Raw genomic sequence first — 12,494 nt, 5'->3', positions numbered from 1 at the left:
AACAGCAAATTACACCTCTGATTGCAGTGTGGCTGTAGCCTCAGTCTCTGATAACATCACTGTCCTCCCTGACATGGGGCTCATAACCTGAGTGTTGTAATTAGACTTTTCTCATACATACATCCGGGCTCTCTCACCAACATATATCTATAACTTGTTGTCTCCTCTTAATCTACTGCTAAATCCCTCCCCCCCGCCTCAACAGGACTGTGATGGTCAGTAGGAATTCCTGTAAGTATATAGAGCCGTTTGTAATTTCAGGCTTGCAAAACAAGTATAAATCAGCAAATAGTAGTAATAAGTAGAGTGTTGTATTTTTTAACCATGGATTGTTTCATTATATAACATGTAAAAGAGGAATCTAAAAGGAATTCTTCACTGTTCTAGAATAACCAGAATGGCATTTATTGATTTATAGAGATGCTGAGTGGGGATTAATGTGATTGGGTATTAGCGTAAATAGGGCCAGATTAATGCATAGGCAAACTAGGCACATGCCTAAAGCCCAACCTGAGCAGCAGTGCAACCCTATGCACCAGGTCACACAATGCCATTCATTCAGATTTGGCCCGGCTGACTTCTGCGACTCCCCCATTATGACAGAGGGGCAGCTAAGCCAAACCTGAGTGGGCAGTGGGCGGCTAGTGCTGCTCCTGCATCAGGATTCCCCCAACCTCCATGCATCTGCCTGACTTCACCCCGCTTTCAGAAGCCCGTGTCCTCTCTGCTTTGCCCGCAAGACTCATTCAGCAACAGTCTCTAGACTGGCTAAAAATACAGGGAGCAGCCAGAAGAGGGGTGGCAGGGAGCTCTGCGGGGGCAGACATGAGATGGCTAATAGGGCAGTGTCCCTGCAGCAGAAGCCAGTCACTGACTGACCTGAATAGAAGAGGGTTAACTAAGCAACATCCATGCTGTGAGAGCTGGACTTGCTTGTGTGAATAGATTACAAGTGCAGCTGTGATGGACAGGGCAGGGTTAATATAAATGCATCCCTACCACAGAAGCATCTTCTTTGACTGGCTGTTAGAGGGGCCCAGAAGTGTATGCTTGCCTAAGGCCTGGCCCTGACCATTAGTTAGTTAAGTTGATTAATAATTATATCTTAAGAGTGACCAAAGCATGGGGGGCTATTGAATTTTAACAGAGCTTAATTTAAAAGAATAGGGATGATTTTACAATAAAAATACAAAGGAAATTGAGCAAATTCAAAGATAAACTAATTTTGCCAGAACTCTTTCATGGCTTCCAACGCTTCTCATATTCTCTCCCAAATAGTACCTTTTCCACAACAAACAAAACCAAAAAACCCTGGAATATCGGTGATGGTTCACTCAAGTGAAACAGACTTTACATTGTTTTCTTATTACTTTTTATAATTACATGTCATGGACAATAACTCATTATCTCTTGGCAGCACAACAGAGAGGTGGCTGTTTTTTTAAAAGAAATCTTACCTAATGTGGAAAAGCTGAATGAGTAAAATACATTTTCCAAACTGTACTCGTGCCAGGTTTAGGAAATAAAAAATATTTGGAGGGGATTTTCTACATCAGTATTGCTGCAGGTGACACGAATGTTCTCTAAAGAAGTATTCAGTTGTCTGCAGTACAGTTCAGGGGAAAAAAGAATACTGAAACAACTTATAATAATTCCAGATATGTGACAAAAGAGGATGTTGCTGTAGCCTCACTCAGCAAAGCCAACAGCAGTGGGGGCAGCGTATGTTTGGTCACAAAGGAAACTGCGTTTTACTTGAAAAATGAAGGTACTTCTGCTGGGAAAACAGATGGCCATTCCACAAAGTAAGTTTGTTAATGTTAATAAAAAAGACAAAATAGCCACAATACAGTGATTAAACTAGTTTTTCCCAAAAATATTTTTACTGTATGTAATGAAATTATAGGGTACTAGGGCTTATGTTAATATGATGCATGGCTTAAGATCGAAGGCATTTACCTTGTGCTGATGATCTAAATCTTATTTCCTATAATGATTTAGATTATGTATGTTAGCTAGCACATTTGTAAGTGGACAGCTGAGTTTCTTAGTATGAAAGAAGAAAAAAATTGTATGATCAGGGAAATGGAGAGTTTACACACAAACAAGCCTGTGAGATTGTCAGCAAACAGCTTGGAGACACAAAGAGTATGTCTGCTCTTTGAGCTGGGGGTGTGATTCCCATCTCAAGGAGACTCCTTGCACTAGTTCTGATTGAGCTAGCACGTTAAAAATATTGGTAGATGAGGCAGCAAGAGTAGCAGGAAGATGTTTTAGAAATCTGATCCTAAAAAATACAATTCAAGTGGGCTATTTGCATTGTGCAGTGACCAACTAAAACAGCATGCGTTTTCATTGAAGTTGCTACTTTTCATGATAAAAGAAACCTAATAGTTGATATTGAGTATTTAAGTATTGTGTACTGACCCTGATGAAGTCCAGTCTTATTAAATAATTGCTTCTCGTCCTTATCACAGGTTACTTTTAAAAGATGAGAAAGTTTCCCCTGTTCTTAATGCAGACTCAGTTCAGGCTGAAGTTATTGAAGGTCCTGCCATATACAAAGGATATTTACAGGCTGTAGATAATAAAGGAAATCCACTTTGTCTTAGCTGCCAAAAACCAACAGTTCATCTCGATCAACAATGCAAATCTATTGCTTGGGAAACACGATTTTGTTCTCTTAAATGCCAAGAAGACTTCTTAATTCGCTCTAGTCAGAGTTACCTGAGGAGTAAAGTATTTGAAGTCGAACATGGTGTTTGTCAGCTTTGCAATCTCAATGCCCAGGAACTCTACCTTAGCATCAAAAATGCCCCTAAGAGTCAGCGTAAGAATCTTCTGGAGAGTTCTTGGATGTCTCAGCTTCCATTAGGACAGGTAATGGCAATGGTATTTAAGCAGTAACATAAATAGTGTATTTCTGTGGTAGGTGGTGGTTATGCTCCTCAGGTCATTTTAAAAGGTAAGTGGCTGAAAGCAAATGTTTATCAATCAAAAGAGTAGAAAAATGTACAACAAATGCACTACTTGGGGTGGATGCTTCTACCCCATAACCCCTAACAGCAACAAAAAAAAGGGAATAATTAAAAAAAAATAAAAAGTCCTAAAAACAGAAAACCCTACCCCAAGCAGAATTTTAATTCCAAAAAGGGAGAAGTGCCAGATGATTCCATGAAGTCCACTAGGGACTTGACTGTTGCTATAGATTTTACATCGAAGGTGCTGTAGTACAGTGATGAGTGATATTATAAAAGCCCTAAGATAGGTAGATACTTTTAAATCCCATTTAATAACTAATGCAGTAAGATATAAGAGTTTACTGGTTATTACTTCTACCATATGAAAATCTTCTTTAACATAGTGTTTCAATTCTTTAATACAGTAGAACCTCAGAGTTACGAACATTTTGGTTGTTTTTTCAAAAGTTTACAACTGAACATTGACTTAATACAGCTTTGAAACTTTATTATGAAAAATGCTGCTTTTAACCATCTTAATTTAAATGAAACAAGCACAGAAACAATTTCCTTACTTTGTCACATCTTTTTTTTTTTTAAACTTTCCCTTCCCTTTATTTTTTTTAGTAGTTTGTTTAAATACAATATTGTACTGTATTTCTCCCCCTCCCCCCATTTTTTTGTTGTTGTTGTCTCTGATGCTGCCTGATTGCATACTTCTGGTTCCAAACGAGGTGTGTGGTTGTCTGGTTAGTTTGTAACGCTGGTGTTTGTAACTCTGAGATTCTACTATACATGTATCCTAAGGGGCATAGTATTGTTGAATTGAAGACGGAGTGTGTTGGTGTAAAGCAGTGGTTCTCAAACTTATTTGATTGGACCTTTCTTTGTGTCTGTAGTCATTTATGGCCCCCCCACAAACACACACACGTACATGTACCACCACCCAGCTCTAAAGGCAGCGCAGAGAGCGGCAGCTGCTAGCCAGGTTCCCAGCTCTGAAGGCAGCGCAGCGCCAGCACAGAAGTAAGGGAAGTAATGTGAAAAGAGATATTTGTCAATATCACTTTTCACAGCAGACTTAGCACCCCATTGCCACCCTTACTTCTGTGCTGCTGTCACGCTGGGGCTGACAGTTGGAGTCACGCTGCCTCCAGGTGAGGGATTTGGGGGGGCAGGGGAGAGAGCCCGAACCTGGGCTGCCTCCCAGTGAGAGAGAATGGTAAGGAGAGTCTGAGCCTGGGCTGCCTCCCAGTGAGGGTTTGGGGGTTGGGGAAGGAGAGCCCAAGCCCAAATGGTGGGGCTCCAGCTGTCCACTTCCCCGGGGGTGCATGGACCTTCTGCATGACCCCAGCCATCTGGGGCTGACAGCAAGAGCTCTTAAAATAATAATAATAATAAAGCACACAGCTGGTGGTTTTTTTGACACATTTCCACGTCTCCCTTGGGAGGCCCATCCCATAGTTTGAGAACCACTGGTGTAGATTATCATGATGGTAGTAGGCTAATGTTTAGCGACTGCTGTTGTTAGGTGTGAGTGTTGCTTTAACTTATATTGTCCTTTTGAATCTTTGCCTTGTGAGGAAGTACATGTGAGCACTTAACTCTAAGTTAAGTTGTTTTGTGAGGGAATTTCCAATTTTTTCAAAATATAACTTACATAAATGTACAGGATGAGAACTCAGGGCTAAAGACTAAGGAGCTGGAGAGAGGAATTATCTGGGTAGTATAGCAGCAGAGTCAGTCAGATAGTCACATCTCATCTGTTTAAAAAGGAACATGCCTGATGAGTAAGCTCTAACCTACACTCCAGCTTCCTCAGGTTGTGACTCAAAACTCTGTATGTGAAGCTGCAAAAGCCCTGTAGCCTGAGAAGCTTTGAGCACCGACTGACAAAACTTTGGGCATCAGATTTCCCTACAAAGTATAAGGTTTCAAATACAGCAGAAATATTATTGTTTTACCTCTTTAAAATACTTTCATAAATTGTATTAATTTGTAGACTAAAATGGAAATTGTAGCATTAAAAACAATTGTCTTACCATGAACTGCTGAAATAATGATTATTCTTCCATCTAGCTTTAGAAGTTTAACACATTATTTTATTGAAAATAAATACATCTGTGTTCATTTTGATTGGCTGCTGCTTAACAAATAAGTCTTATACGAAAAATATATTTACAAATTGAAAATAAATTAACATTCTTTAAATGGAAGTACAGAATCTGTCCAACTGGAACTGCTTAACAATGAAGAAAAATGAGGTGTTTTTTTTAAAAAGCAGAGCATTGCATTACATGCTTCATCTAATTATAAGTTATATAATAAGGATAGCTTCATTCACCACTGAAATGCAGCTATTTTTGGCTTACAACATGGCAACACCAGCAACACACGTTAGTTTATGACAGGAAGTGAAGAATGCCACATCCAATTAAAGCAACAAGAGATCAGGTATTGTTGAACCCTACTGGAAGTTGGCCAGGACACTAGTTCAGATGCCTGCTATTATTTCAAAATGTTCATTAAAGTCTTAACGATAATGGGATGTCATTTCTGCATCTCCTCAAAATACACTTACAGTAACACCCTTCCTCCATGTTCATGATGGGTCATTGCTTCAGCATTGATTCAGAGGGAATAGTGCCATTTGGCACCTACTGAATAAACACCACGTCAGAGATCAAAGTTTAAATGTGGTGAACTCTACCAGTGCCCATTCAAACTTATGAAAAATTCAGAAAGGAATAGTAACATTTGGCATTAGCCATCAGCATTTACAACACATTCCTGGTCTTACATGGTTGCTTTTGATGGCCTTTAGTTCAAGAACAGCACTGTGTGACTTAAAACATTTGAAGATATAAAGAGAAAAATAAGTGAGTTCAAATCACAAAGACCAAGTAGTCTCTTTTCTTTACATTCTTTATACAGACACTACTATGTTGTTTACTGTTCACCTCCATGTTACATTTAAATTACAATAGTCTTAAGCCTTTTTGAAAGCTTTATTAGGGTTGTAATGTTTCACTGTGATCTTCACTAGAAGACCCATCAACAAAACTGAAACTTTACATCTAAATATACTAAAAACAGTAAACAGTCACAGTCAATATCTGCTTATTTGTGAATTGCCAAGTTTATGATGGTATTTTGACTTTTTTATTTTGTAAGTGACAAGATTGAAAGTGCATCATTTTTTCTTACTCTGACATTTGTTTTTAGTACTGACACCTGCCATTAATAAAACAGACATTAAGGATATATTGCTTGTGTCAGTCAGAAACAAAAATCCTTAATTTCTGTTCTGCATCTTTTCTCAGTTTTCTTTTTTTATAATTCTGTAAATGAACACAGATGCATTAGGATATTTCTATTGGGTCCTGTATTTTAGCACTTGCTCTAATGTATCAAACTACAGTGCACTTGGTGAAAATAAGATTTCTAAAAATATAACTCCTGGTTGCTTGTCAGAAGTAAAAAAAAATTAAAAAATTGCTAAGACCGAATTTTTTCCTTCTCTCAATGAAAGCTATAAAAAGCTATCTTCACGTATTGTTTTCTCTGATGTTCTTACTGTATAAACATGATTGAGGAATGTATGACACAATTTCCTCAGTTCAGAGTCGACTGTTTAAAATGTCTGATGCTATGTCCTTTGTTTATTGCAGTTAAATGAAATTATAACAAACCCAACAGAAGGCCAGTTCTGGCAGGTGGATCATATCAAACCAGTTTATAGTGGAGGAGGACAGTGCTCTCTGGAAAATCTTCAAACTCTATGTACAGTTTGTCATAAGGAGGTCAGTATAAATCAACTCATAATCCCCTGAATGTGGAAGTAAATAGATAATTTATGGAAGTGTCAATGAAAAATTCTACAGCCATCATTTTCAAAAATAACTAGATGGCTTCTTGGTCACCAAACTTGACACACTTTAAAGGAGCCAGATTTTCTTAGGATTGGGTGCTCAGCACTTTCTGAAAACCAGTGCTTTTTTATAAGTGTCTCAGTTATGCTCCCAAAATTGCTAATTGCTTTTCAAAATATCGGCTCAAGTGTATAAGCACTACATATATGCTATAATATATTCCTACCTGATCCCCTGATATGACCTGCAATGGGTTCAAATCCTGTTTGTTGAAAGTTCTTGATATAAAACTGCCAAAAGCATTACTTTATATCAGTTCTCCATAATGGGTACAGTAGAAGCTGCTTCTTTCTTCACCTCTTGAGGAGGACTTAATAGGATACTTTTCGCGTAAGTGATAATTTAGGCTATGTCTTCACTTCAAGCGAGGAGTGTGATTCCCCTGCTCTCATATATGTGCTTGCGCTAGCTCTCATCAAGCTAGTGCAAGTATAAATAGTAGTGTAGCCACAGTAGCACAGGTAGTGACAATGGAAGTATGGCTTAGCCATGCCAAGTACAGACACACCAGTTTCAAGTGAGTTTGTACTTGGCATGGCAAAGCCATGCCTCCACTGCCTCTGTCCCTGTCCATGCTACCATGGCTATGCTACTATTTCTATTCATGCTAGCTCTCAACAGAGGAGGAGTTCAGGGCCAAACAGCACAAATAGGTTAGAAAGTAATATTTGTAATTTTAGGCACTAGGCTTTTACAGCACCCTGATCACTTTACACTTATAAACATTAAAATAAACTATTTTTGATCTCTATAGTGCAGAAAGTCAGACTTTCTGCGGTCATGCAGAGTTTAAACATGGGAAGTATACAGGGCAGAGCTGATTTAAGTGTCAGGTAATGCAGTTAATTTCAGTGGTGTTCACTTATAATTTATTTTTTCTGACTAATTTAAAATAAAAAGCTATCAGAGGGCCTTCCATCTAAGGCCATGATCCTACAGTTGTAACTGGGTGGGTGCATCCGTGTACCTGTGTAGAGCCCCACTGAAGTCAGATGATATCATGTAAGATGGACAGAGATGTTCCTGGACCTCTCATCACCTCCCCCTAAAGCATCAACCCACATTTCCTGTTTCTGTGTAATTGTAACTCAGCTGACCTTGCAACCAGTGACCATAGTACACTGGAAAATGTGACCGGATCAGGTCACTAAATAGATGGAATGAAGTGAGTTTCATTGTTCTTTAGAAATATAAGTAAAATAAACTGTCAAAGGCAAAAATAATCAACAGTAATCATCACAATTAGTAACCCTTTCTTAGTTTGTTTTACAGTGGTAGCCTTAGACACACACTCTGTTGGGAGTAGTAAATTAACTTTTCAGGAACTCAATAAAACCCCTAATTTTTATCCAAAGATTAGGAGTTTTCTTGTTTGTTTTCTTTGCAAATAATAGTATTAAGATTGTAAAAGTTGGACAAAAATACTATGTGCTTAAGACCTATGTGCCCTGAATAGTCAAAATAATAAGTAATTTGGTTATCCTGTTTTTTAGAAAGTAAAATATGTGTGTACAGTGACTAGCATAGTGGGGTCGTGGTCTATTAGTAGGGTTCCTGGTACTACAAACAGTAATCTGCAAAAATAAAAATATTACACCAGAAATACTATATCCTCAGTCCTAGATACTGATTTCCCCAAATAAAGAGGTTGGGTGCATTTCAATGTAGTTATAATGTTTATTTAAGTTGTCTTTTTCACTCCTTTAGTAGGTTCTTGAAGTGCAGTTTCCTAAAGATTGCTGGTGTATACTCAAGGTGTCACACCAGCAGGTACTCTGCAAGTGATCTTGCAACCACATTTGAACAGGTTGGAGTATGCAGACTTCCTTTAGGGTAACAGCAGCGGCGTATTATCGCCTAGGCCAACAAGTCCTGGGCCTAGGGCGGCAAATTTGCTCTTGCCCCCTCCCCAACTCCGCCCCTTTCCCAAATCCCCGGCCCACCTCCTCCCCCAGGCGCGCCGCGCTTCCCTCCTTCCACCTCCCTCCCAGGCTTGCCGCGCTGGGAGGGAGGGAGAAGCGAGTTGCAGCGCGCTCGGAGGAGGCGGAGCAGAGGTGAGCTAGGGCCCACGGGCGTGGGGAATAACGGGGGGCTGGGAACCGCTCCCCGGCCCGCCCCAGCTCACCTCTGCTCCACCGCCGCCGCCATCCCCCGAGCACGCCGCAACTCCCCTTCTCCCCCCTCCCTCCCAGGCTTGCTGCGAAAGTGCTGGGAGGGAGGGAGGGAGGAGAAGCGAGTAGCGGCGCGTTCGGGGGATAGCGGAGGTGAGCTGGGGCCAGCGGGCACGGGGAGTAACTCTTGGGGGGGTGAGGGGAGCAGGGAACCACTCCCTGCCCCAGCTCACCCCTGCTCCACTGCCACCACCCCCTGAGCGTGCCACAACTCCCCTTCTCCTCCCTCCCTCCCCCGGCTTGCCATGGGGGAGCGGCGATGAGCTGGCAGGGGGCAATTTTTTGACGGCCTAGGGGCGGCAAATTTGTTAATCCGCCCCTGGGTAACAGTCTTTCTCTAGTATTAAGTATAAGATAAATAGTAAAAAGAAGGCATTATAAAAATTCCCAGTGTGGGTTTGGGAACAGATTTACTGTGCCCCTATAGGCAGCATACATGCTCCAAGTTGTGCAACGCTGGGTGTACATCAGCATATACATGGTAGCATGGTACATTCAGTGCATGTGAAAGTTGTTGTTAGGTTTTTACCCTTGGAGATTGAAGCTGAAGTCCTTTCTGCTGCACTGCTTCTCTCTTCATTTATCACTAATGGGTAATACCTCACATCTATTGAATTCAGAGGTGGTCCAAAGTTGTTGTTGCTGGAAGCTCCAAGATTAAGCCCTGCCCTTCAGCTCAGGTCACCAAAATGTCTTCCTCCAGCAGCGGAACAAGCTGGTAGTTCAGTTTCTCCTGACCATTTTGTTTTATAACTTGAATTTTTATTCATTTGCCTGGAACAGCAACTTCATTTCAGCTCATTCTCCTGAGCTTATGGAATCAATTGAGTGTTGAGGCTCTAACCGTCAGGTTTCACTCATACAGTTAGCTGGCTAAAATCTCTTAAATAGAACCTGTGAATTTAGATTATCATAATTTCTCCAAATTGGTCTCCAAATTCTACCACATGAGTGCCTTACAGAAGAAATTAATGTAACTCTTTTATAAATAGACTGACATTTTGGTGACTTATAGTAGAAATAGCAAATTCCAAATATGTTTTTTTCTTTAATCCGTCAATTAACAAGTATATCAGACTTCAAGATTCTAGTTTTAAAAAAGTACATGAAGAGTTTTACTCCAGTAAGACTGATGTTCTTGTGATCTCTAATAGAAAAATCAGTGTTCACATTTGATCTTTCTTCTGTACTCAGAACTTCATAAAGAAATGAGTGTGCCAAATTGGAAGACTTTAGTTCAACAAGAACTTGAGTTGCCACCCTGTTACAAGCATCTATATTTAAAATAATGTGATAAGTGTTACAACATGTTTGATCTAACATGAGACCCCAATTCTTTAACAATCAAGATAAAATCAAATGTTGACTACAGTTGCTAAGTAATTTTTAATATATTCAGACACATCTGTCTTTCTTTCCAGAGAACTGCTAAACAAGCCAAGGAAAGAAGCCAGATGAAAAGACATTCTTTAGCTTCAAAATATGGATCTGATATCACAAAATTTTTTGTAAAGATGTGAGTAGGATATAGCATCATATATTACTGATGTGAAATGCAAATGTGTTTAGTTGTAATATTTCAGAACTATTATGTATGTGCACGGGTTTGGTTTGGCACTGATGCAGAATTCTGAATCTTTACAGTCTAATTCTTTTAAAAGAGTAACTTCTGATAAATCTTACTCAGTCAAAACCAAGGCTAGGGAAAGAAATTATCATTCTATTTCATAATTGCTTCAGTATTTCTGGGGTGTCAGCAAAACACATCATCATATTGTCATCATATACCGTGACAGTTTCTTCACTAGATGGATCAATAGCTTTAAAACTAAATATCCTGGGTTTTGTTGTCATAAGTCAGAAACTTAATGTTGTTTCAGCATATGTTATTTGACCTATTTTTTTCTACTGTCTTACTGTTTCCAAATTAGATTACGTGTAACTACACCTTTCAGAAACTGGTGAGGCTCTACTGGAATGTTTATTGGCTTTGCATTGTTCTGGCATACTAGCAGCAAACATCTTACAGTAAAGATGGCTTTGCTTAAATCATTATTTGGTGTCTGGTTCCGACATTAAAATTATTTTTAACGTACAGAAATAGACAAATGTTTCCTAAATGAAGTAAGGTAGGAAGGTTTTTACTTTTCTATTTTTCTATTTCTATTTTTCAATACTTGGGAGATGTTCTGATACTAAAGTGATAGTGGACATATGAGTACCTAGATTGATAACCGTGAGTGTCATTGTTGGGGAACTGAGTTTGGATTGAGTTTATTTTCAGCAATTATTTTGGCTACAGAATAAAAGGGAAGTGGCAACAGTTTAATTGTCAGAATTACTTGATGCTTATTGCCTTTACTAACTGCATTTCTACTTCATTTTTCAAAACAAATGTACTGACTGCTGTTTCCATGGGCGGTATCGTACATTAGATGGTCAATATTTCAAAATATGACTGAGTCCAACTGAACCTGAAACTGAATTGAATACACATGTGACAGAGAACACTGTATTTCCTATAGGAGCTTGTTTTTTATTAGATAAAATAAAATTTGCGTTCTGAGTACCTCCAGAACATATTTTCATTTGCATAGCTCTTTCTGACAGACATGTATCTCTTTCTCTTGCTGCGATCACAGTCTTGTTACTTGAATTTGGAAGGGTAACATCCAAAGTTAGCTCACTATGGCAGTGTTGTATTTCACAGACTGGTTAATCACCTCTTACTAGTTGTTTTCTCTTTAAGCAGGTAAAATTAGCTGGTAAAGTATCCTTGATGCCTCTTGGAAAACTTTTTAAAAATTACTTTTAGAATATTAAAAAAAAAAATTTTCTATTGGTTTTCTATTAACTTCAGGGATTCTCACAAAAAAAATTTTGGTGGCCACTAACTCTTGCTGGTGGCCACTCTGACAATTTTTCCTAAAATACTTAATTAAATGTAGGAAAAACAAATAAATATGCACATACACCTGTCCAAATCATTCTAATTTATTGACGTAGGATTTTTTTGAAGACTTGTTAATAAAAATAATGTACAGTTGTCTATATTCTTTACTGAACCTAAACACAAGAGAAACAATGTCTGTATAGTTCTGAACTAAATTTAGAAATCCTTTTTCATAATAAAAGTCCAAAGAAGAAGAATAAACATATCTTCAAATATGTCCAAAATTTCTCTCTTACATAAATGTAGACAAAAAAAATCAATCCAATTCAGTAATAATAATAATAGTGACAACAAACAGAATCCTGTTACATTGTACTTTACTAAAGTTCTGGATTGGATCAGACTGTGCAAAAGTTCAGGAACTCTTTGAATAGAAAGTCTGAAGGATCCCAGGTCTCCTGTGAAACTAGAAGGGAAGCTTCCAGGTTAGCATCCATGAGTAGTATCAGTACGTGTTCTTCAGAAAATGCAGTTCACC

General features: G+C 38.8%; 1 protein-coding gene across 7 annotated transcripts in view; it reads left to right on the top strand.

Moving 5' to 3' along the window:
- The window catches only part of ZRANB3 (zinc finger RANBP2-type containing 3), a 106,830-nt gene extending 95,192 nt beyond the window's left edge, over positions 1-11,638 (top strand). For all 7 annotated transcript variants that reach the window (XM_005286817.5, XM_005286813.5, XM_024099745.3 and 4 more), the window contains 4 exons: positions 1,659-1,805; positions 2,478-2,880; positions 6,632-6,763; positions 10,485-11,638. In XM_005286817.5, coding sequence (XP_005286874.1) covers positions 1,659-1,805; positions 2,478-2,880; positions 6,632-6,763; positions 10,485-10,583 — 781 coding nt within the window. In that variant the 3' untranslated portion in view covers positions 10,584-11,638. The remainder of the gene's footprint in view (positions 1-1,658; positions 1,806-2,477; positions 2,881-6,631; positions 6,764-10,484) is intronic.
- The last annotated feature ends 856 nt before the right edge of the window (positions 11,639-12,494 follow it).

This window comes from Chrysemys picta, chromosome 11, assembly GCF_011386835.1.
Source record: "Chrysemys picta bellii isolate R12L10 chromosome 11, ASM1138683v2, whole genome shotgun sequence".
Lineage (NCBI taxonomy): Eukaryota > Metazoa > Chordata > Testudines > Emydidae > Chrysemys > Chrysemys picta.
This window is presented reverse-complemented; position numbering and strand designations above follow the sequence as displayed.